The sequence below is a fragment of the Macrosteles quadrilineatus genome, unplaced genomic scaffold, assembly GCF_028750875.1.
Source record: "Macrosteles quadrilineatus isolate MER2022 unplaced genomic scaffold, UCM_ALF_1.0 Scaffold_1__1_contigs__length_201487025, whole genome shotgun sequence".
Taxonomy (NCBI): domain Eukaryota; kingdom Metazoa; phylum Arthropoda; class Insecta; order Hemiptera; family Cicadellidae; genus Macrosteles; species Macrosteles quadrilineatus.
In genome coordinates, this window is record NW_026542594.1 from 17279628 (window position 1) to 17305049 (window position 25422).

The 25422-nt window shown below is 33.9% G+C and overlaps 1 protein-coding gene across 3 annotated transcripts in view; it reads left to right on the top strand.

Annotated features, from left to right (window-relative positions):
* Positions 1-25422, top strand: part of LOC129004410 (MICAL-like protein 1) — a 259639-nt gene that overhangs the window by 201990 nt on the left and 32227 nt on the right. For all 3 annotated transcript variants that reach the window (XM_054432989.1, XM_054432997.1, XM_054433005.1), the window contains 2 exons: positions 14741-16365; positions 17596-17734. In XM_054432989.1, coding sequence (XP_054288964.1) covers positions 14741-16365; positions 17596-17734 — 1764 coding nt within the window. The remainder of the gene's footprint in view (positions 1-14740; positions 16366-17595; positions 17735-25422) is intronic.

The following is a 25422-nucleotide window of genomic DNA, read 5'->3' on the forward strand; positions in this document are numbered from 1 at the left end:
TATTATATATGTACTAGTGCACCTGTTGCTCAAATTCAAGCAATTGGAAAGAATTACGGGCGTTATTTCAAAACGAATATAATTTCCGATGACTTAAAAGAGTCAACTCAAAGATAATGTAATCAATCACTCCACTCCAGTTATCGAAACTGAAAACTAACGCCCTTGTGTGTATCATATGTTAACTATTAACAGCTGTAATTAATACAAATTATTCGTCCGTTTAAGTAAACAAAATCTTTTATCCATAAGAAATACATTAGGATTTTGATGGCCTGTGGGGCAAAGCCCGACGATTTTTATTACAGGAATTGGTGAAAGGGGGCGTCTACACAAAAAATACTTTATTTGACACGTCGTTTGTAAAAATACGTCCATTATTAACGGAGGAGTAGTGTTTTGTAGAAATCGCCTTCACGTATTATATATAAGGATAAGGACTAGTGCACCTGTTGCTCAAATTCAAGCAATTGGAAAGTATTACGGGCGTTATTTCAAAACGAATATAATTTCCGATGACTTAAAAGAGTCAACTCAAAGATAATGTAATCAATCACTCCACTCTAGTTATCGAAACTGAAAACTAACGCCTGGTGTGTATCATATGTTTACTATTAACAGCTGTAATTAATACAAATTATTCGTCCGTTTAAGTAAACAAAATCTTTTATCCATAAGAAATACATTAGGATTTTGATGGCCTGTGGTGGGGCAAAGCACGAGGACTTTTATTACAGGAATTGGTGAAAGGGGGCATCTACACTAACAATACTTCATTTTGACACATCGTTTGTAAAAATCCGTCCATTATTAACGGAGGAGTAGTGTTTCGTAGAAATCGCCTTGACGTATTATGTATAAGTATATCTATAAAAGAGGAACTATGTATATGTATGTGTGTATGTATATACGTTATGGACTCCGAAACCGCTGACAGTTTGTAATGAAACTTTCAGGCATTATTAAGCATCTTTCAAGGATGGTTCGAGTGAAGTTTGGTGCAGATCTGTCAAAAGGGCTCTGCCCCAGAGGGTTTTAAGTGGGCCAATGTCAGACTTTTGGATCTACAATGTTTACAAATAAATATAATTTAAAAGCAGATGTTTACTTTCACCAACTGTTTTGTAGGTTTGAATAATCACAACATTCTGTATTAGCTTTAGTCATGATTTGAAATAGTGCCACAGTGTTTCTACAGAGTGCAGCAAAGAAAACTATTTTACTTTTGAATAAGTCCAAATGTATTAAACCCCAATCGCAGCACACCTGTGCACTCAACAGCGTTTAAATTCTCCAATATTAAATATTAAAAACATAAAACCTTAATCAAAGTATTATAAACAATAAAAGGGATATCTTTCGTTCTATACCCACACAATCTAACATAAATTATTAAAAGAATATAATAATAGTGCGTGCTATCTCGGGTATTCAAATGCCTCTCAATTTGTCATCAACCCACCACATTACTGTCATTAAAAGAAGGAACTCCAATAATACTAATGCGAAACTTAAATCCACTTAAGCTGTACAACGTTACCAGATTAACGATTTAAAAAATGACGTCAAAATTTATTAAAGCAAAAATTATCTGTGGTAGGTTTAAGGGAGAAATAGTCCTAATCATAAGAATACTGATGATTTCATCCGAATTACCCTCTGAATTTAAGCAACTACAATTTCCTTAGTGTCTTGCTTTTGCAGTCACCATTATAAGGCACTAGGGCAATCCCTGACTATCGTCGGTTTAAATGTAGAAAAAACATGCTTTTCACACAGACAGATGTATTTTGTTAGCGCAGCAACGCGCGCCGGGTAACTGCTAGTAAGGATATAGATAGACTAATCATCAAAATATTAATAAATCAAATAAATCAATAAATCTAATAAATCAAATATTCTATCAATCACTATGAATGCAAATTTATCCGTACATATGCCTGGAAACAGCTGGGATCTTTTTGCTTTTAAATTAAGTGTCTTTACGAGATTTATAACGTCAAAATTAATGAAAAGGATCCAACTTAAATGTTGTTTTAAAAATTTGGTTTTGTTAATTTTTTTTAGGCAAATTTAGTTAAGGAATTTTAGAGTTTCAAAAGAAATATAGGCTAATAGTTGTTGCTTTAACAAACTTTATTTTTCAAAAATCAATATTCGCCGTGATCTGCCAGCAGAAAAGTCACAAGCAACTGATTGTTGAGATTCCAGCTTATCACAGCTGTTATAACATTACAGTTTACAAGTTGCATTGCTGCCAACTGTTACTGTTACAAGAATATGTTACTGTTACCCTTCAACTGTCCCTTCACTTCTTCACCTCTTAATGTTCTTTCAGCCACTTTTATTTCGTCATTACATTCTCAGGTTGTACTCAGAACGGATGTATCCATTTTGTAATGCCTCTAGGGTTAAATGCTGTGGAAAAGTGAAAGGACATTAGAGTCTTCAATATTTTCTTTTGCAAACTTGTGATTAAGATAGGTAATATTCTTATTTGGAATTTTTGATGTAGCCTACAAGTTGCACATCAAAGTGCAAGTGGGATCTGTTCAGGACAGTTTTGAGATTCATATATATATACAGGGTGTTTTTTTAAAAACTTGCATCTTTATTAATGTAAAAACCGCAATAGATAGAAATATGCAGTTTGCGGGAATCATCTATCGACGTAGGGGGCCCAATTGTTTTGAATTCTACGTTACATTCACATTCCCCCCTTCCCCCCCTGCCACCAACTTAATTTTTTTAAATAGCAAGGTACCCCTTGTAACATATCAAATGAAAGAGCATGAAAAAAGAAAATGTTTGATGAAAAAAAATTGAAAATTGGTTCATAAATTTGCGAGATATTTCCCCCACCCCCTCCCCGGAACTTTATTTTTTACTTTCTCCCCCTATACCGTAGTATATGGAGAAAGTATTGTTTTCGTCAAAATTTTCGAGTTTGAGTTTTGAGTGGATATATTCGTTTTGGGTCCCCCTGGACCAAAAAAAGTGGTTTTCGAAGTGATGTCTGTGTGTGTGTGTGTGTGTGTCTGTGTGTCTGTGTGTCTGTGTGTCTGGATGTGTACAGAGCTAGAGACTACACCTTTGGTCCGATTTCGATGAAATTTGGTATGTAGGTTCTAATCCATGGTATCTCCAGGCGTTTTTTTCATTTTTTCGAAAATTTGATTTTTAATGGGGATTTTCCCATAAAAACCCATAAAAAACCGGAAAAATAGATTTTTCTCAAAAATGGACCGAACGATTTTGATAAAAATTTAGTATGTTGTAGCCCTTTACATTCTGAACAAAATGGTACAAATCCCATTTCTGTAAAAATTACGGTTCTAAAGTTATGGTAAATTATGTTATTTTCCCATAAAAAAACCCATAAAATAACGAAAAATAGGATTTTAGAAAAATAATCCGGTTTTGATTTAATATAGTATGTTATGGTCCTTACAATTTTGAGAGTTTTTTTCATTCTTAAGAAATTTTTATTTTTAATGGGGATTTTCCCATAAAACCCCATAAAATAACGGAAAATTAGGATTTTTCCAAAAATGGCCCAAAACGACTTTGATAAAAATGTAGTATGTTATAGTCCTTTATATTCTGAACAAAACGGCACAAATCCCATTCCTGTAAAAATTACGGTTCAAAAGTTATTGTAAATTATGTTATTTTCCCCATAAAAACCCCTTAAAATAACGGAAAATTGGATTTTCTCAAAAATGGCATGAACAATTTTGATAAAAATTTAGTATGTGATAGTCCTTAAATTCTGAACAAAATTGTACAAATCCCATTTCCGGATATGAGGTTGTTGACAAACTTATGGGAGAAAGTATGTGTCAGAATGCTGATACCGTTTATTTTAATAGCAAGTTTAATAGCCCTTGTGACATATCAAATGAAAGAGCATGAAAAAAGAAAATGTTTGGTGAAATTTATTTTTCATTTGATATGTCACAAGGGCGGGTACCTTGCTATTAAAAAACAAGTTATGGGTAGGGGAAAGGGGGGGGATTATCTCACATATTCATAAGCCAATTTTAATTTTTTTTCACCAAAAATTTTCTTTTTTTATGCTTTTTCATTTGATATGTCACAAGGGGTACCTTGCTATTAAAAAATACCCCCGCCGCAGCAAACCTGCCGACAAAGCGAATTTCCATTTGTCTGAATTGATTTTCAGTTAAATATATTTTAATAACATTAGGTTTAACGAGTACCTAGGTTTGCTGCTACAAGGAAACTAATAAAGTGTGTTTTTGAGTAAAATATTGATAGCTTAGTACAAAATAAATAAATTTGCCAAGTTTGATCAAAATATATTCATAAACAAGCAAACTACAACATTTGACAATTTTCTCCATAAGAATAACATGGGAATTTTAAATTTACAATTTTTTTAATTTTCTCCGTTACTAATATTCGAACAAAAATACTTTTATATACTAAATTATTTGTTTTTTTAAGCTCTTTAAAAAGGTCTAAAGAGAAATTGGGAAATTTTGTGTTTTGAGGGTCAAAAGTGAGAAAAACCAATTTTTACCCCATAAAACCCCCCGTAAAGCCCCGTTCCCATGGTCCGATCGTGCTGGTTCGCGAACTCATTCAAGTTTATCCCGCTTTACACCTTTAAACCAAATTTCATCAAAATCGGACAAAAATTACTCAAGTTATCGCGTTCACGGACGTATATATATATATATATATATATATATATATATATAAGTCTATATATATATATATATATATATATACATATATAAAAATTTGAACGAATAGTGTTTTTGGCCTCTGGGGACATCAAAATGAAAAAGTAAATCGGTCCCGGGTCTAGGTCTTACCGTGCCACCTACGGTAATAGCTACTTCCCTATAGGGAAATTCGCTAAAAATTAAGTTCCGGGGGGGGATGGGGGGAATATTTCACCAATTTATGAACCGATTTTCAATTTTTTTTCATCAAACATTTTCTTTTTTCATGCTCTTTTATTTGATATGTCACAAGGGGTACCTTGCTATTTAAAAAAATTAAGTTGGGGTCAGGGGGAAAGGGGGGGAATGTGAATGTAACGTCGAATTCAAAAAAATTGTGCCCCTTACGTCAATAGATGATTCCCGCCAACTGCATATTTCTATCTATTGCGGTTTTTACATAAATAAAGATGCAAGTTTAAAAAAAACCCTGTATATATATTTACATCCTTTAAAGCTTGAGTTCATTAATGTTTTATATTTATTTCTATCTACTTTACTAACTTATTTATTGTTATGACAAAAAATAATTGCTTGTCTACTGGTATCATCAAAGAGCAAAGCATACACTGTACACAGAGATGGATCCAGGAATTTGTTGAGGGAGAGGCACAATTTTTTTAAATTATTGTGTGGGTTTTTGCCCTATATCAACACAATTGTAATGTACTTTTCACCACACTATGATGTTTTTGGCTGTATTACATACGTTAATTGGTGGCTGAAAGTTACGTTTTGCTGGCCATGCCAGCTGTCATCGTAATTTGGGGACCGACCAGGTTTTTACAGGCCGGGGCCGCAAAATCAGCTGTCCGCTTACTTACTTAAAACATGAATGCATTTTAATACACAATCAAAATCCATAGCATTGCAATAGAATTGTGTTATTGTCACCGTTGCCTAGCAACTATTTTTTTTTATTTCTGCTTGTTCCTAGAATTATTTCTTCACATAACCTTAAAGTTGTAGTTGTGTTGACTATCAGTGTGCATTATTATAGTGGTGAATAGTGGTAATAGGGTATAGTGTGGTGAAAAATAGCGTTCGTACCACGGGCCGAAATGGTTTTGCAGCTCTCGATCGATTTAAGTTCTCGACTTCGTCTCGAACTTAAAAACTATCTCGAGCCGGCAAAACCTCATTTTCGGCCCTAGGTACGAAATATACTATTATAAGGGTCCAAAATCAAACCTGTTCTGCATGGGCTATTAATTAACAGCTGTGTCTAAGGAATAAGTCGGCCTTAGTTACTAACAAGACTACAAGATTGCGCCACTCATCCTACACTCATCTCCATTCATACTTGGCTTAAAACACCTACTTTGTATGGTCGCAATTTCATTGAAAAGTATTAAAGTATTAAGGTTGGATGCCAGTTTACTATTTTTTCTGTACAAACCTCTAAATAGATAATTGGAAAAAATGTTGGTTTCAGTTTATTGGTCGTTATGCAATAATTACAATCCCAGGTGACAATAACGAAAGATGTTGGTGGCGTTGTTCAAGATTTTGCCGCAATCAGGGAGAGACGATGATAATTGAAAATCTACAATCATGATTTTACACTTGCGGTACTGTCCAGGATTTTGTCGCTTTTGCGATATACGATATGGTCAGTGCCGGACTTAACAAGGTAGCGGCCAAAAACAAATTTTCATGATTTCAAGATTTTTACACGATTTTGCCGCAAACGCGGGTCACTATGATGACGTCTCCGTGATAGTGGGAGATGTACACTCTTTAGCCGCGATCGCAAGTGATGATAATGATTTCCCTGTGATAGCGGGAGATATTAAGGATCTTATGACAATCTTATGACAGGTGAAGACGATGATGTCCCCGTGATAGCAGATGTTAAGGATTTTTTGCGATCGCGAGTGACGATAACCAGGTCCCCAAGACAGCGAGAGTGTTAAGGTTTCAGCCACAATCGCGGATGACAATAATAATATCCCCGTGACGGCGGGAGTTGCTCACGATTTTTTCACGATCACGGCCGTCGCCATAATAATTAACATAATATAATTATAATAGTAATAATGATAATACGCTATAATTATGTCCCCATGATAGCGGGAGATGTTGACAATTCAGCTGTTATCGCGGGTGACGATAATGATGTCCCCGTGATGGCGGGACATTTTCTCAATTTAGTCACAAGAAATTTTTTGGCCAACTTGTAATATTCTCTTTGCATAGTATTACAAAATATTCACATATACGCCTTATAGGATGATTTGCTTGAATTTGACGCTTGTTGACACAGCATTTGTAATCGACGCAGAGGCGGACACCACCATCTGGTTTGGGAATGACCACAAGATCCCCAATCACAGGCCTCTACAGGTGAAATGATTCCTTCATTTTCCAGTGTGTCCAATTCCTTGTTCACTCTGTTGATTTAAGCATGTGGGACATTTTGTTCCTTAACAAAAATAGGTTTTGCACCATTTTGAAGCTGTAATGACACTTTGACATCTGGAACTTATCCAATTTTCTCTTCAAAAATGTTTGGGTGCTTTGATTTGTATTGTTATTCAATTCGTTCAGTTTGATTCCTAGTGCTTGTATCCATTAAAGTCCTAAGAGTGCTTCATGTCCTGTTGGAACAATGTGGAGTTCTTCTTTGACGTATCTTCCACGGTAAGAAACATTAATTTTCACTTTTCCTTCGGGTTTGATAATATTACCTGAGTAAGTTCTGAAAGCAATGTTAGTTTTTTTCCAATGGAATGTTTAATTTGAGTTTGTCGAAACAATTTTTAGCTAGAAGTGAGAATTTTGCTCCTGTGTCTACTTCGAATCGATGTGGTTTACCATTGAGATTTACCGTGATCATGTATTTGTCTAAATTATTATTTACTTCAAACCAATCTAGTATATTCGGGTTTGAATTGACATTAGTTATTTTATTGAGTCCGTAATCAGGAAATGTCAATGTAGAATCTGTAGTAGAACAGCACTGGATGCAGTTGGTTGCACTGGGTGAAACGATTTTCTTCTGTTCTGCTATGGGTCAAAATGCACATTTTAGATATGTGTCCTTGCTTCTTACATTTGTTGCACTTGAGTTTAGATTTGTCAGTGCATCTAAAGCTTATTTACAAAGTGAATCATAAGCAGTGTTTTAGCTTTTCTCTATTTCCCCTTTTAGAAAGAATCAACAACTTTCACAGAGAAATCTGCTTCATTCACTAATTTAAGTAGTTAACAAAGTTGATAATTAATTAAGAAAGGTTATATCCTATCTGCAATAGCAATAACTTGTGAACACAAACTCGATTTTACTGTTAATGTCGTACAAGAACTGATTCTAACTGGACATTAACTGTTGAATGAAACCTTGAACTAATAAGGTAACAGGGGCACAATTATAGAGTGGTAGTTTCACTTGACCATTTTTGTAGTGCAGTGAAAACTCTACACTTCCGGCATTATATGTTTGTATTAGGAATACACTGCCACCTTGATCTACCTGACTGCTATTTCCTGTCCTATTTCAGTTTCCTGTTCCTGTTTTGGTCATGCTAGGCTTCAGTCAAGCTATAGAAGCCAAGCGAGTTTACAATCCAGCTGTTCCAGCAAGTTGTAACTTTGCCAAAATTAGTTTTTAATTTACCTTTGGTTGTCTAACTAATGCGTGAATTTTCCAAGTGGAGTAAGTAAGCTATTATAAGTTAAGAGGTAAGTGTTATATTCTTGAGTGTTGGGGATGCCAGATATGCATTTAAGATTGTTTTTTTATAAATTGCCATTACTGTACCAAACACAAAATAATTATCTTCAAAAACATAAGATATTTATAGGGAAATAGTCTCCTACAAAGTTTTATAAATTTTAAAAAATAAAAACTTTTCTGCTATTTTTTATTACAGTAATCCCCATTTTTTCCTACAGTTTCCCCCATTATATCACAATTATGGCCATTAGTGAATTGTGAACGTATGTCTCGCCACAAAGATCAATTAATTACGAATAAGACCAGATGCCGGGCAGTCATTGATGGGTGGGTGGGAAAGCATACTAACGAACTCAATTATGAGTACTTTCCATCTCGCACAATCTTGTGTAGTCCACTTTTCTCACTCTTGTTGTTAGGTCGGTAGCAATGCCTCTGTGTGTCTGTGGTCAACAGATTGATCGAGTATACAGCGGCTCGAGGAATTATTTGAAAATGCCGGTATGACAAGGAAAATTAGAATATAAGGATTTAATTTAACTCTTTATAGCCATATTGTACAAATTTTAGCATGTTATCACACTCTGTACCTCATCTACAAAAGCTCTATGATTAAAATTTGATCTGTAATACCTTTTTATATTGTAAGGTTATTTCTCCATTGTGACGTTAACAACTTATTAAGTTTAATTTTCATGTTTCATATCCTGCTCTAATATTTTTTATTCATGAAATATATTTAATCAGGCCTACTTTTTGTTATGTCTTACATGTTACTTTTAACGAATTTCCCATATGGTATAGGGAATAAGCTATTATCGTAGGTCTCATGGTAAGACCCAAGACCGATTCGTGCCTAGAGGCCAAAAACAGCGTCCGTCAAATTCATATATATATAAAGTAACATTAGTCTTTTAATATATATATATATATATATATATATGGATCCGTTAACACGATAAGTCAAGCAAAAATCATCCGATTTTTATTCAACAAACATTTATTCAAACAAGTTCGCAAACCAGCACAATCGGACCATGGGAAGGGGGCTTTGAGGGAAGTTCATGGGATAAAAATTGTTTTTTTTTCTTTTTTGACCCTCAAAACATAAAATTTCCCAATGTCTCTTTAAACCATTTTGTAGAGCTTAAAAAAAATATTGATTTACTATATTAAAGTGTTTAGTACGGTTTTTGATAGCGAAGACAATAAAAAATGTAAATTTAAAATTTATTATTAAAATGTTATTTTTATGGAGAATATTAGTAACTATTGCAGTTTGCTTGTTTATGGATATATTTTTATAGCATTTTGCAAATGTATTTGTTTTATACTTAGCTATTATTATTTTACTAAAATCCCTGCAGCAGCAAACCTAGGTACTTATTAAAAAACCTAATTTTATTTTAATAGATTTGTGAAAATCAAATCAGGCAAATGGAAATTCACTTAGTCTGCAGGTTTGCTGCGGCGGTGTATTTTTTGAAGTTAGCTTAAATATTCATATTTTTGGAACCCAGCAATGTAATTTTTAGAATCTATTTTTTATTTTTTTCTCGGCTCGTTTGCACCGCAGGGCTATGCATACTGTTGGAAAAATATTTTCCTGTAGATGTACAGAATCTATATATATAAAAGGCAAAGCCCTCACTGACTGACTGACTCACTCACTCACTCATCACTAATTCTCTTACTTCCCATTTACCTAGGAGGCTGAAATTTGGTACACTGATTCTTTAGGCATTAAATAGGAAAACTAAGCTGTTTTTATTCTGATCGGACTCTCGGGCTCCGCCCCAGTGGCTCTGGAGTTTTTCATGTTAACCTTATGAGTACTCATATTTAAATGGAATTAATGAATCTTAACAGCTGTTTCAATTAGACAAGTTGGTTCTGTTCTATGATGTTCAATAGCATTAAAGTTACAAGGATTACCAACAGGGTGTAGCACTATTATTTTTTTTAATTTATGACTACAGCCAATTTGCAACCAAAAGGTGAGTGAGCGAGCGAACGAACTTCAACCAGGACGTGATTGAGCCATGCGAACAGGCTCACTTGTGAAGTTAAACGGGGCAAAGCCCGTGGGTACAGCTAGTCAAGTTATAAATTTAAATAGGCTTAAAAATAAGCAAAAAAATTAATTTAAAATATTGACAAAATTAACATGTGCCTTATGGGTTGCCATGCTGGTGACAAAATAACACAAAAAATATGTCAAATAATACTAAAATAATATATTTACACTTATACTGTTTAGTCACAAGACGGTGTATTGATATAAAAGATGGTAAGTGGTGATCGATTTTGATTGGACACTCCTCATCAGACCCAATATAATAGGCAAATGAACCTAGATCATCACGATGCTGATCAAGAAGTTATTTACGAAATAACAACGAAATGTAAACAGAAAATTAAAGCAAATGGAAGAAATTCCAATCACATGTTTTATTTACAGTGAGGAGTAGAAATTGATAATTCTGTACATTACATATTTTCGACCATTGGACGACCTCTATAGTTTAAATAAATATAAATACCAAAATATTTTCCATAACTTGTAAAATAACATAAAATTGTTAGGTTGTAGAAGTCAACAATTATAAATAAACAAAAACAAAAAATTGAATTATTTCTTTTGTTTTTGGTTGGTAATTATTTACAATTCTAATCATTGAGCAAATTGATAGTTACTATCTGTTGGATTTTGACCTTAACCTGGAAACTAACAACTGCACTTCAAAGTCAACTGCATTTGTATCATGTATTAATCTCAGTTGTGTTTGCTTGGTTACCGTACCATTTGGGGATTTAACAGTCTTGAATATTCATGGTGTCATTTATTTCAATTGGTTGAACAAGTAACCTAAAGTATCAGTGTTGAAATGTGGTAGTAATATATCTATAAAAAAGTAAAAGAGGGAGTAAGTATGTAAGGGAGTGAGTAGCATAGTTTTTTGTTGGTAAGTACGTTAAAATCAAGTATTTGTGTCATACAAGCGTTGCAAAACCTAGCAAGAGCTTTGTGCAATGGCATTATTTTGTGATTTTACATTAGAACGAGCTGTTGGCCCGTCCTACGTACGGGAATCGAGTAGTCAATTAAAACTGAATATGATTCAGAACAGCTAGTTTACAACTTGGTGGCCGATTCACACACACTGACTTTGAGTACAGTAGCTACATACCACCTTCCACTGCATAGGCCTACTATAACTTACCGTACCTTATTTTACCACCTTGGCCACTCAAACCTCTAAAATGATCCTGGCCTCCCGTTCTCTTCTATCCCCTGCCATTTCTGGATGACAGGAAGATACCAGTCTGAAGATGTCTTTCATTACTTTGTCTTCCAAGTTGTCGTCTACCTTGTAGTACTCCTTGGAATACACTTTTAAAAGTTGAAGTATCTTCTCTCCGCCATGCAAAGCCTGCCCAGCCCATCCGAGATCCGAGCCTTTTGGTCTACTTTTGGAATGTACCCCTTTATCAAGTTTCTGAATCATACAGTAGGCTACTACTGGGATAGTTGTGATATGGTATGAATCAATTTTGGTTTCTACTGACACCCTGCAGCTTACTGGTCAGTTTTCTGGAGACCTACTACACCGGTTGAAATTTTCATTACGAATAAAATGTGTACTGTATGCAGTCATACTTATATTCAAACATCTATAAAAAGATGTATCAACACGTAAACCACTTATATCTTAAAGGATTAAGCACTTATACTTAGACGGATTGCATTTATGACAAAACTTGACTATACGTTTAAAACGTTTAGTTCAAAATCACACAATCTCCTGATAACATAGATCTTTTACGGTAGAAAATAAACTGCATTTTAAAGTAAAATAGTGTGTAGGCAAACTCTGACGATCAATATTTTTGTATACAAACAACTTGTAACATAAACATTTCAATGACAGTTAGAAACCAGCTGTTAGTTAAACCACCACTAAAACGACTTTCTCGTCCGTCGGCTGCTAGACTTTTTGAAAATTAAAACTTAATTTCTAAAAAACTGAAACCCTAAACTAAAATTATGGCTTCGACATTCCCTAGTTCTCAAAATTATCTTTCTTTCTACACAAATATCATAAAAATCCGTCAAGTGGTTGATTCAAAATCGTGAAATAAAAAAACCCTGTTTCGTTTTAATATATAGGATGGCTAAATTCTCTTGGACATATGAGAAAAACCCAAAATCCAAAATAGTAAGAATTTAAATAATAATACATCCCCACTGCAGCAAACCTGCAGATTAAGCAAATTTTAATTTGTCTGATTGGATTTTTACTAAAATATTTTCATACCCTACATTTAATTTATTTCCCATGTAAATATCATAAGATTTAACTACTTATGTTTGTTGCTAGGGTAGGGAAAATTGTTTTTTTTATTTTTTTACGTTAGTCGTATTCGTATAGGATGAAATAAATAAATTTGCCTATTTTTATCACAATATAAGCTATCTATAAACAACCAAACTACCACAGTTTTTTTTCTCTCTTTATAAGAATAACATGGGAATTAAAAATGTACAGTATTTTTTTCATTTTCTCTATCACTTTTAATAATTTTACAGCGAAGCTTCAATATACAAAATTGTTTACAGTTATCTGACAAAGCCGGCTTCCTTGCACTAGTTTCAATAACAAATTCTTAACAGCTATTTTGAATTTATCTAATGGTAACTCTTGAATATAATATGGTAAATGATTGAATAACTTAATCGAGGAATATTTAAAGCTTTTTTGAGTAATACTATAAGTACAGTAATAATTTCTTAGTTTAGCACAGTTTCTGGTCTTATAACTATGGACATCACAGTGGGAAGACAAAGTGTTTAAGTTCTTCTTACAATACATAAGACAGTGAAAAATATATATACAAATAAGAGGCATGACAGATAAACAACTAAAAATGGGCTTACAATGAGTTTTCGGTGGAACACCAGCAATTAATCTAAGAGCTCTCTTCTGCAATACAAATAAAGATTTTACATAACCACAATTAGCCCAAAGAATGGTACCATAGGTAAGATGACAGTGTATTTAGCTATAGTAAACAGTAAGCAGAACTTCCATTGAAACAACATTTTTTTAGTTTTCTTAATATAAACATACCTTTGGATATTTTAACAGCTACAAATTCTATATATAATAGATATAAATTCATAGTGAGTTCTCGGTTATCCGGTTATCCTTAAGCTGTGTCAAGTTGGTATTTACACTATGTACAAAACCAGACATTTTGCCCATGGTAAATGATACAATGAGGCAATCCTGTATACAAATTTGAACAAATAGTGTTTTTGGCCTCTGGGAATATCAAAATTAAACAGCAAATTGTTATGTGTTCAGTTAAGTGAAAAGATAATATTTCATATTTACATGTTCATAATAAAACTTTTCTCTATACTGATATGATAATCTTTAAGTTTTGTTTAACCTTTGCAAAAAAAATTTAATCCTATTATGTTCTACTTATATTAAATAACACAGTATGTTTTCTCTCTTAAAATGCTCATGGAAAATAAACCTTTAAAAGATTGCCTTCACTTGTTACCTAACTGACATGTTGTGAACCAGTCAACATATTAAATAAGAACACAAGTTTTTGTCTGTTAAGTGTTTCTTTGTGGTGGGTTGGTGTTGGTGTTTAGTAGGTTGATGGTTGGTGTGAGCATCTCTCCCACAGTCTGCCCCCACTTTTCTCTCTCTCTCTCTCTCTCTCCCTCTCTCTCTCTCTCTCTCTCTCTCTATCCATCTCTCTTCCTCCTGTCTAGTCACTCTATCAGGTGGACTCTGACATACCTCTCTGTAAATATTCTCTGACTCATCAGTTAGTTCCACCCATCAGCAGTTTGCCCAACTCCAGGTAGACTTCTTATCTGTTCTATGGCAAATTTCCTCTTTATCAGTGTGATACTTGATAAAGAGTTAAAATTAAGTGCTGTTTTGAATGTAGCCTAGTTTTGGTTTGGTTTGGTCTTTATGACATGTTGGTCATATGATGAGGTCTTATGGATGAGGTGTATGACATTTTGTGATTTTTATATTGTTAAAAGGCTTCTTTATTTTAGTTTCACTTTGATACTATACAATAACTTATTGTTATTATCATTAGAACGGAGATGTTTTTGAAGGATAAGGCTTTGTAAAGACTGTAAACAATTTTTTCGGAGCTTACGTATGCTTTTTTGAGTGTTTGCAGAGACCTATTTATCGGGTTGAAGCAATTTTAACATTTATAATATCATCTAAGAACTAAGTTTGACCAACTTCTGTTTTTGTTTCAGGAGGTCAGAAGACGGGACCCGTGTGTCGTGTGCGGCAACCCCGTCTTCTTGGCCCAACGTCTACTGGTCTCCGGCCGCCTCTATCACCGCACCTGCTTCCGCTGCGCTCGCTGCCACTCTCAGCTCACTACGGCCAACTTCTACGAGACTGAGAACGGAGAGTTTTGCTGCGAGACCTGTCCTGACGAGGAGATGGACCAGGAGATTGGTGATAAAGGCGGAGGGTTGCCTCCTTCACCACTACTACCAAAACCACAACCACCACACGACGATGACAAGACTGACTCCCTCGCTTCCACTAGATCTGCCTCACTAGTCGGCCTGCGGAGAATGATGTTCGAGAACATCACCCAAGCTACGACAGACGACGACAAAGAGATTCCCAGGAAGTTATCATTGCGTGAGGGAGATAATCTATCGAGGAAAATGTCGGGTGATAAAGAGAGTGTGTCACAAAAGCTGTCGTTGAGTGATAAGGTCATAGACTCTCCGAGGCAATTGTTAGTCAATGACAAACCTAGACCTAGTGAGCCAGATGTTATGGAGGACGATTATGAAGTGTTAAGCAGCAAAAGTTCTCATAGGTTAAGTTTTAAAGTAAGGAAAAGTGAGAATGAATCCATTAGTGTAGAAAGTAGTTTAGAAACCCAAAAGCCTGTGTCTCTACCAAGTGATTGTTTTATTCCTAAGATGTCATTGTCCCAAGATAACAACAGTGCCACTTATGTAGAAGAGTTTTCTAGTTTGAACACTACTACAGACTCGGGCATTGTTGAAACTGAAAACTTAAGTGTTAATGCTCAAATTAAACTAGATTTAGATAGTGATTTAGAGCCCATTTCAGATTCCAGTGACGTTTCAACCGTCCAAGCTAAGAACATTGTTTGTAATTTTAATGAAGAAGTAGAAAAAGATAAGTTAGTAGAGTCTAAGGAGTCCATAGAGAAGAAACCAATAGAAGCTAAAAACAATGTTGTTGTTAGTGATAGTTTAAAAGAAGAAAATATGTCTTTGTACTCTGAAAATGAAGTGCTTATTAGGCGTGCTGAAAATGAAAGCTTGAAGCAGTCAGGTTGTGATTTCCTAAAAGAAGAAGATGAATTCACCAGCTTAACACAAAATATTGAAAAGCTCGTATTAGATGCCAAGAACGAAGAAACAATTGATGCTGTTGAAAAAGAGCAATCATCTTCTCAAGAAGTATGTGAAGGTAAAGATAGACCAGAAAATAATAAATTTACTCAAGAAGTTTCTGAAATTCCAATGCCTGTTGAGCGAATCATGCACAAACCACCTACACCTCGTAACAGAAAAGTTAAGAAAGCGCTGTTTGAACCAAAGGTGGAAGTGAAAAAACCTGTTGAAGAATATCCTGAAGAGTTGAACCCTTTTGGTGATGACGAAGAAGAGGTTATAGAAAAACAGAAAAGCTCTTCCAGTTTAAATCCATTTGGGTCTTCAGATGAAGAAGAAGAGGAGCTGAAAGATGTGAAGAAAGAAACAGAAACACCTAAACCTGCTGTTCGGAAGGTGATACCAGCTCCTAAAGTCAATTTGAACCCCTTTGGGAGTGATGATGATGAAGAAGAAGTTGATGTGACCCTTCCTCCAGAACCCAAACCCAGGTACTATTAAATTAATAACTTTGATTTACTTTATCAATTTATTGCTTCTGACAATCATTTCCACTCCTTAACATCAAGCTTTGCACAATTTATAAGGATATATGTTAGTTTAAAATGTCATTAATTAATTCTCACAATAATTTATTCACTATTTTTCTTGGTTATTTTTTTACAATGTATAGCCTACTATGCATATATTTCTTACCTTATAAAACCTTACAGACATCTACATTTAAAACTGGATTTGAGTATTGCCTTTAAGCCAGTGCCAAAAAAAATGTCATTTAGCAATTAATGAGAATCTCATTGTTAGTTGTAAACTTTAACCCTAGAGTGGTGTCTTCGCTCTGTGAGTCCCTGCTCCCCCGCTAGGGTGCATCTTGACTCAGTCTATACTGCCATATGCGAGGGGTGTTTTGAGGTTAGGGGTTCATCTGCAATTGTTCACTTCGGTCCCTTACCACACTGAAGACACCTGAGGCGTGATTGGTCCAACACAGTCTGAAGACACCTAAAATTAAAATTACTATCTATAATGTTATACTACAATTTAATACTACTATACAATGTTAAATTATATAACAGTAATCATTTTAGGTAGTTTATACCTTGCATTGCCATAGTTATATACATAACATATTTTTAAAACACAAAACAGTCTCATAGACCAAAGACACCAAAGGTAACTCTAGGCAATATTTGAAGTTTCAGCCAACCATTAAAAATAGACCAATTTATAATGGTTTCTGTTTATTTAACATTACCTAGTCCATAAACTTTCATAATATATCAAAAAAGGTGTTAATAATACAAAAAATACAGTATATATTAAATAATTTTTTACTGTATGTAAATTTTATAAATGCATTGATTTTGTTTTTAAACTAACAAGTGTGTGTTTTTTTTTTATTGGAAACGGCCTCACAGACCAAAGACACAAAACCTGTGATATAAATCAACACACCACTCTAGGTTTAATATTTGCAAAAATCTTAATAGTATTAAAAAGTAGTAGTTTAGAGAAAAAAAATGTAAATAGAAACACATTATTTTACATTTGATCAGCTGTTTTGTTAACACAATGTTTATCTAGTACAAGAAGATTAGTGTTGCCGAAAAGTAATTGCCTCTTCTAGATCCCTGTATAATGTGCAATTTAGAAATTTAATAGATTTTTTTTAACAGTTAAAATACAAGTTCCTAACATCTGTTTTCCTCTGCTGTGTTCAGGAAATTGATGACTCCTCAGCCCAGCCCTGAGCCAAGTCCACGAATACGTCGTCTGCGGCCAGCTACTGGGAGTCTAGGCTCATCCACTTCCATTGCATCGCGCAAGAAGAAACCAGCCCCTCTACCTCCCAACTGGCAGGTAACTTGAGTGCCTATGTTGGATCTTTATAATTTGTAATTAACGGTTTGATTGTCCGCTTATTAATTTTATTCGTTTCAGATACATGTCTTTAAGTTGTAGACTAAAGAGTCAACGGCTGCAACCTTTTGTATAGGCTAATGAGACTGTGATGAATTAGTCTGGCAGTCTTGCTAACTTGGCACTATTGGTTTCATCTCTTATATATATTTAAAAGTATATACTGTAACAAAGTCTTTTTTCTTTAGTATCAAATTAGGTTGTATTTGATAATAACACTATTTTTCATAGACTATGTGAAGAATAAGGTATTTTTTCCTATAAAATTAAAAAGTTTTGTATTTGTGAAATATCTCTTTTTACTTTTCATTTGTGTAGTTGAATGAATTTTGAACCTCCCTAATGATCTATAATATTAAAACGAAACAGTGTTTTTTATTTCACGATTCTGAATCAACCACTCGACGGATTTTCATGATTTTTGTGTTGAAAGAAAGATAATTTTGAGAACTAGGGAATGTCGAAGCCATAATTTTAGTTTAGGGCCCCAGTTTTTTAGAAATTAAGTTTTAATTTTGAAAAAGTCTAGCAGCCGACGCTAAGATTCTAAACTAGCTTTTGGCATAAAATAATTTGCTTAACATAACAGCTGTAAACATTCAGCTTTTGTGTCACAAATTCAGCATTTGGATAAAGATGTAAAGACATACTTAGGTTTGACGTATTTATACTATGTGTAATGCTAATCATTGATATACGTTCAATTCTTCTGTAAGAGGATGACAGATTAATTAAATTATACTTAGTAAAATACTAGGATGTTCAAATTATTTTTTAAAGCAATCTTTGTAATCTTCGATTTGTTTTAACTAACAGCTGGTTAAATATAAACTATGGAACTATGAGGTTATTTTATTTACTCTTATTTTGATTATAGGAAATAAGTAAGATTAGTAGAGATAATTAGACCACAGTTTAAAATAGTTTAGACCAAAATTAATTAAACCACAGTACAAATCGAGGCTCTGTACACGAGTCTTAATAAAAAAAGGATAAATGCAAATTATTTTCTACTCCACTTTTCAAGGAAAGAATAGAAAAACAACAATGTTTACATGTTTTAATTCTTCATGGTAGCTTTTTTGTTTACAATTAATGTTTGTCTGCTTTAACTTTGCTTGGATTAGGCCCGGAAATATTGATGTCATAAAAAGAAGATCAAGAATAATCAGGAATCACGATTTTAAATTACCACCACAACCTCAGCCGGGTTTTATACAAAGATAAACAGATGGATGACATAGATTGAACACAATGTCAAAATTGACCTAGGATACTGCAATTAGACAAACCATCCTTTTATGAAATCGTGTTCAGTTGTGGTTACGTTTGGGGGTGCCTATATCAGCGCCCCCAAACAAGAAAATATCACTTTTATTTCAACTATGAATATATTGTAGTTTAAACTAGCTGTGTACCCGTTCTACGCACGGGGATCTTCTAGTAATCAGTTGAAACCTTTTTATATAAAGAACAGCAGTTAGTATGCATATTTTCAGATATGCTGGCCAAACTATTTATTATACATAACTTCATTTTATGTTGTTTGTTGTTGTTCCGGATCGGTATGACAATCAATAAAAGGCTAAATTACCTTTGTTCGCTGGTCGATCCTAATGTATCCTATTACAGGAGATGCATTTCGGCAAAATTAAATCGCCATCATCAGTCCTAAAGGTCTTGAGCTTCCCCATTAGCACAGAAAACGTACTACTATAACCCAGAATGCCAACCGCATGGTAAAAAGCATTAAGCGGTTTGAGAGAGCTTTGCCTGTCAATCCGTAGGCAGCGCCACCAGCGTTGCCATGCAATAGCATAGCAACGCTGGTGGCGCTGCCTACGGATTGACAGGCAAAGCTCTCTCATACCGCTTAATGCTTTTTACCATGCGGTTGGCATTCTGGGTTATAGTAGTACGTTTTCTGTGCCATTAGGTGCGTCTTGGAGTTTTTGAAACACATACACGAACTGTACACTTATACACATGACGAATAAAACATAAATACACAGTAGGCCTACTTTTATTTTTACTATAGACAAGTAGACGCGCGTCGGTCGTGTGCCGAGTCTCGACTAAAAACGCTCATTTAAAAAATGTAAGTTTCCCAGCAATATACAACACTGATTCAAGGTCTATTTCCCGGTTATCAAAACTCAAGAACAATTTTATACACAAAGAATCTCTATTTTCATTTACTGTTACCCTACATATTATTGCACTTGCGATTAATTAAATCCGTTATGTAAGGAAAAACGTTTTTAATCTTAATTGGTTTGGATTTGCTTTCAAAACGTGATCGGAAATGGTTGCGGTATTTGTAAACAACATTCAATGTAAACATATCAGTGACAGCTAGAAGAAATAATCTTGATTTGAACAGCTGTTCGTTATTTCATAGAAGAATATGTGCTAAACATTGGGAGAAAACTTTACAAAAAATCGCACAAATTTGGGTTTTTAAACGTCTGTTATTTTATTTACAAAGTGGTGACGCCATATTTTAATGGCTAAAGACAATTTCGCCAATCCAGTGAATACATTAAAATGATTTGGAACTTGATAGGTACTCTCGTTTTTCAGGAGTAGGCCGCGTAAAATGGCTCTTGGGTCGTAACAGACATGAAGACAGACAGAAATTTAGATGAGACTTGTTTCGGTTTCTCTAATGTATAAAACGTAAAAATAACCTAAAAGTTTATGATTCTGAGCAATGTACAGACAAAACTCAAATTTTATTTATATAGATTAACTAATATGGGAAATTACGATGTACATTCAATGAGGGTGGGTAATTATCAAGGATAGAACTGATAACGGGATGGATAATAAACATTGACAATTACGTCATTAGCTTTACTAGCGTGTTTATTTTTTATATTCCTGCTACATGTGACCAGTTCTTTAAACAGCTGTTTCAAAACAAAATGTTATTGTTTTTACTTTTCTTTGTTTACACTTATTTATTTAGCAATTAATGTAGTGAAATTGATATAAAGGATAGGTGTGACGATTAGTTTTGATGTTAGGACACCAAAGTTAAATTATGTGTACTGTGAATTTTATTGGATATTATCGTTTTATTTTAGGTAGTTTCTATTCAGACCTACTGGAAATTGTGTATAGTAGTTGTATTGTGGTGATAATAATTATGGAAGAGGCAGGTATGCTATGGAAGGTGGTATCGTTGACTAGGTCTATACACTTCTCAATTGACTATTACTCTCTCTACTGTAGGCTACTTATAATCAGTGTGCGAATCGGCTGCAAATCTCACTTCAACGCTTTTCACATCGTAAAAATTGCGGGATTTTTCTGTTTTATTGTAAAATTATCAGATTTAAAATGCATCGTATAGGCCTATGATGGAATAAAAACATATTTGGTCACACAACATTTGTTTACAAGATGATTTGTCACATTAAAACCGCAAGAAACTTTGTCTTTATATGTGTAAACTAGCTGATCTGAATTGTACACGGTTTTAACTGACTACTGAATTCCCGTACGTAGGACGGGCTAACACCTCGTCTATCTTTATATTTAACTAGCTGTACCCGCGGGCTTTGCCCCGTTTAACTTCACAAGTGTTCACAAGTTCGCATGGCTCAATCACGTCCTGGTTGAAGTTCGTTCGCTCCGCTCACTTGCCTTCAAGTTAGCTCGTTCGCTACGCTAACTCGCTTCCAGGCTGAAGTTCGTTCGCTACGCTCACTCACCTTTTGGTTGCAAATTGGCTGTGTCATAAATAAAAAAAAAATAATAGTGCTCCACCCTGTTGGTAATCTTTGTAACTTTAATGCTATTGACCATCATAGAACAGAACCAACTTGTTTAATTGAAACAGCTGTTAAGAAATTCCTTTTAAATATGTAAAATCATTAGATTAACATGGAAAACTCCAGAGCCACTGGGGCGGAGCCCGAAAGCCCGATCAGAATAAAAACTACTTAGTTTTCCTATTTAATGCCCAAAGAATCGGTGTACCGAATTTCAGCCTCCTAGGTAAATGGGAAGTGTGAGAATTAGTGATGAGTGAGTGAGTGAGTGAGTCAGTCAGTGAGGGCTTTGCCTTTTATATATTTAGATTACGTAATTCTTTGCGTCAAATTTGTGGGCGACTGAGAAGTCGTAGAACGACGAGAGAGGGCTCAAATTAAAGGTATCTATCTCGTAATGGCGGGGAAAATAGTGAAATTCCCAAAATGTAAACACAAAATTAGATATCCCTAATGTAAAATGTTCTCCATAACAATAGCATTAGAAGCCATTTACGATTGATTTTGTCTACTTCAATATAGCTGGTCGTGATTTATCACTAAGCCAGTACGCAATATTAACATTTGGATTACTTATTTGCCAGTAAATTCCACAATGTACTGTATACTATATAAAACAAGTTATAACGTTACCTATAATTAAGACAACAGTGCAATTTGGTGGATTTTTATGTAAATTAGTAAACCGTATGATAAGTAGTAGAATCATGGGGAATGGCCCAAATCAAAGGAATTGAACTTAGTATGACTGAAAAATAATGAGGTTACAAACATTTAAACTGAAATTTTTTAAATGTTTCAAACAAGATGATAATATATCAATTGAATGAAAAATGTTACTATTAATAACCTCAGTGTGGTCTAAACTATGAACCAGTTAAACTTTTAAATAGGCCTATTTTTAAAACGTTTTTATTAGCTCGCTTTCTTGTCCGGTACAAATTTTGAAATAAATTTTATACTAACTTCCTGACGAGCTAGAGACTTGAAACTTGAAACATAGCTCACAAATGGAAGACAATGCAATATTATATCATTTAATTTTCATATTTCCCTTGGGCTACGCCCCATGGGCTTGTTTATATTAAATCACTTTCTTGCAAATTTTGATACTTCCCGATGAGCTAGAGACTTGAAATTTGAAACATAGCTCATAAATGGATGACAATGCAACATTATATCTTTTAATTTTCATATTTCCCTTGGACTACGCCCCATGGGCTTGTTTTTATTAGCTCGCTTTCCTGCAAATTTTGATATCAATTTCAAACGAAGTTCCCGATGAGCTAGAGACTTGAAACTTGAAACATAGCTCACAAATGGATGACAATGCAATATTATATCATTTAATTTTCATATTTCCCTTGGGCTACGCCTCTTTGGCTTCCAAATTTTCTATGTTTACATTTTAAAAGAATGTAAACATATAAATTAATTTAAATCAGCTGTTAATATTTCAATTTGACAGTTAGAAGAGCAGAGGTACAGGTTCTGCTCCCAAGATACTGTAAAAATATAAACCAATCATTTCAAAGTAAAGATAAAACATCTGATTACAGATAATAAGGTTTTGGGTTTTGGTTGTGTATTAAAAGAGGCTATATAAAATAGCTTTAACATATTTACACATTAAAGACTAAAAACTAGAAAATAATTTATAAAAAAAATACTTTTTAATAAAGGTTTTACAAAATTAGTGTAAAGGCATCCCATTGACCAAAATTACCCTATATATTTGTTTCTGATCAACATAAAAAATAGAAACCACTCCTTAGTGTAAGTTTGTGTGATGGTATTCTTGATAAAGGTGCGATTGACTATACATATTCTATAATAATTTATAAATAAAAATACTTTTTAAAAATGCCACGTTTTTAAACGCACTAAAAAGTATAAAAAAATTTATAAAATGTTGAGAGAATAAAAATACTTGTAAGATTTAAAATGAAAAACATGGGGCGCATGCTGAAGTAGAGTCCCGCAAACTTGGCGTAATGTGGACTGGAAGGGTGCCGAGTTTGTGAAATGCCGTGTTATGGGGAACTAGGGTTTAAAAGAAGAACAATACAATTTTTAATCTAAAATTAACTACCTCTTTTATGTATATTTACATTTCAAGTTAGTATTAAGTCATCAGTTGTAGTACAACAAATCATTTGTACGAGCTGAGAATGATATGACTTGAGCTGGCTTGAGTCCATGTTTAACTCGGACTCAAAAAAATCACTAATTTCCTGAGCCAGGTGATGGCCGAGTTATCCAGACTGCCGGGTTATCGAGTGCCGAGTTTGCGGGACTCTACTGTATTATGATCTATTGCATGCGCCCCACGTTTTCCGTTTTAAATCTTACAAGTATTTATTCTCTCAACATTTTATAAATTTTTTTATACTTTTTGGTGCGTTTAAAAACGTGGCATTTAAAAAAAAAATAATAGTGCTGCACCCTGTTGGTAAACCAACTAACTTTTTAATGCTATTAAACATCACAGAATCAAATTGTTTAGTTGAACCAGCTGTTAAGATTCTTTAATTCCATTTAAATATGAGTTCTCATAAGGTTAACATGGGAAACTCCAGAGCCACTGGGGTGGAGCCCTTTTGACGGATCTGCACCAAACTTCACCCAAACCATCCTTGAATAATGCTTAATAATGCCTGAAAGTTTCATTACAATCTGTGGAGTGGTTTCGGATTTCATAAAGGACAAACAAACAAACAAACATACATACATACATTGGATTATAGATAAATAATAACTAGGTCAGGAGGCTAAATTAGCAGTTTTTACAATGAACTAAGCTTATCTCAACACAACTTTATATGCCTTTTCATATTTCCCGAAGACAATTTCCAAAATTCCAACCAGGGAAGCCTTTTTTACTATCATTAACCACTAGGCCAAAGCTACCTTGGTAAACCAGTATTTATTCACAACCAATAATAAATAACTAGTGTACCTGCTGCTCGAAATCGACAATTTTTCAAGTACCGGTATTACAGGAGTTCCTTTAAAACTAATAACAGTCATATTTTTCTATGAGTTCAAAAAGCTTATGTAACTAACGGAAGTACTTCTCCACGCTAATGATAACAGAAGATTTTAAAAAAGTGATTCAACTCAGCTGAATTTTAATTTTCTTTTAGGCTGATTTTATTTTTATTTTATCTGTACTTAATCATATGTTCTTAAAATTCAACTATTTGTAAACTGTTCATATTTATTTGTTTTCTTCATTTTTACATTTTTCATTAATTTCTCTCTGCTTGAAAACGTTTGTATTAAACGAAAATTGGCACTGTTTCATGTTTAATTTTTCATAATTCTATCAAGAAATCCTCAAGAAAAATATCTATATATAGTTATATATGTACCCGTGAACGCGATAACTTGAGTAATTTGTGTCTGATTTTGATTTTAAAGAGCTTAAAAAAACAAATAATTTGGTACCTATATCAAAGTGTTTTTTTACGGTTATTGGTTACGGATAAAATTTAAAAAAAAATTATTTAAAATTCCCATGTTATTGTTATGGTGGTTATTGTAAAATTTTTTAGTTTGTTTGTTTATGGATATATTTTGATCAAACTTTCCAAAGTTATTTATTTTATACTAAGCTAATAATAATTTACTAAAAACCACACTTTATTAGTTTTCTTGTAGGAGCAAACCTAGGTACTCGTTAATCCTAAATGTTAATTAAATAGATTTAATTTAAAATAAATTCAGGCTAATGGAAATTCGCTTAGTCGGCAGGTTTGCTGCGGCGGGGGTATTATCTAGCATTAGAGGGTTTTTGCTCTGCAATGATCATAAAGTAAGTCTATGTTTCCTACTAAAAATGGTAGC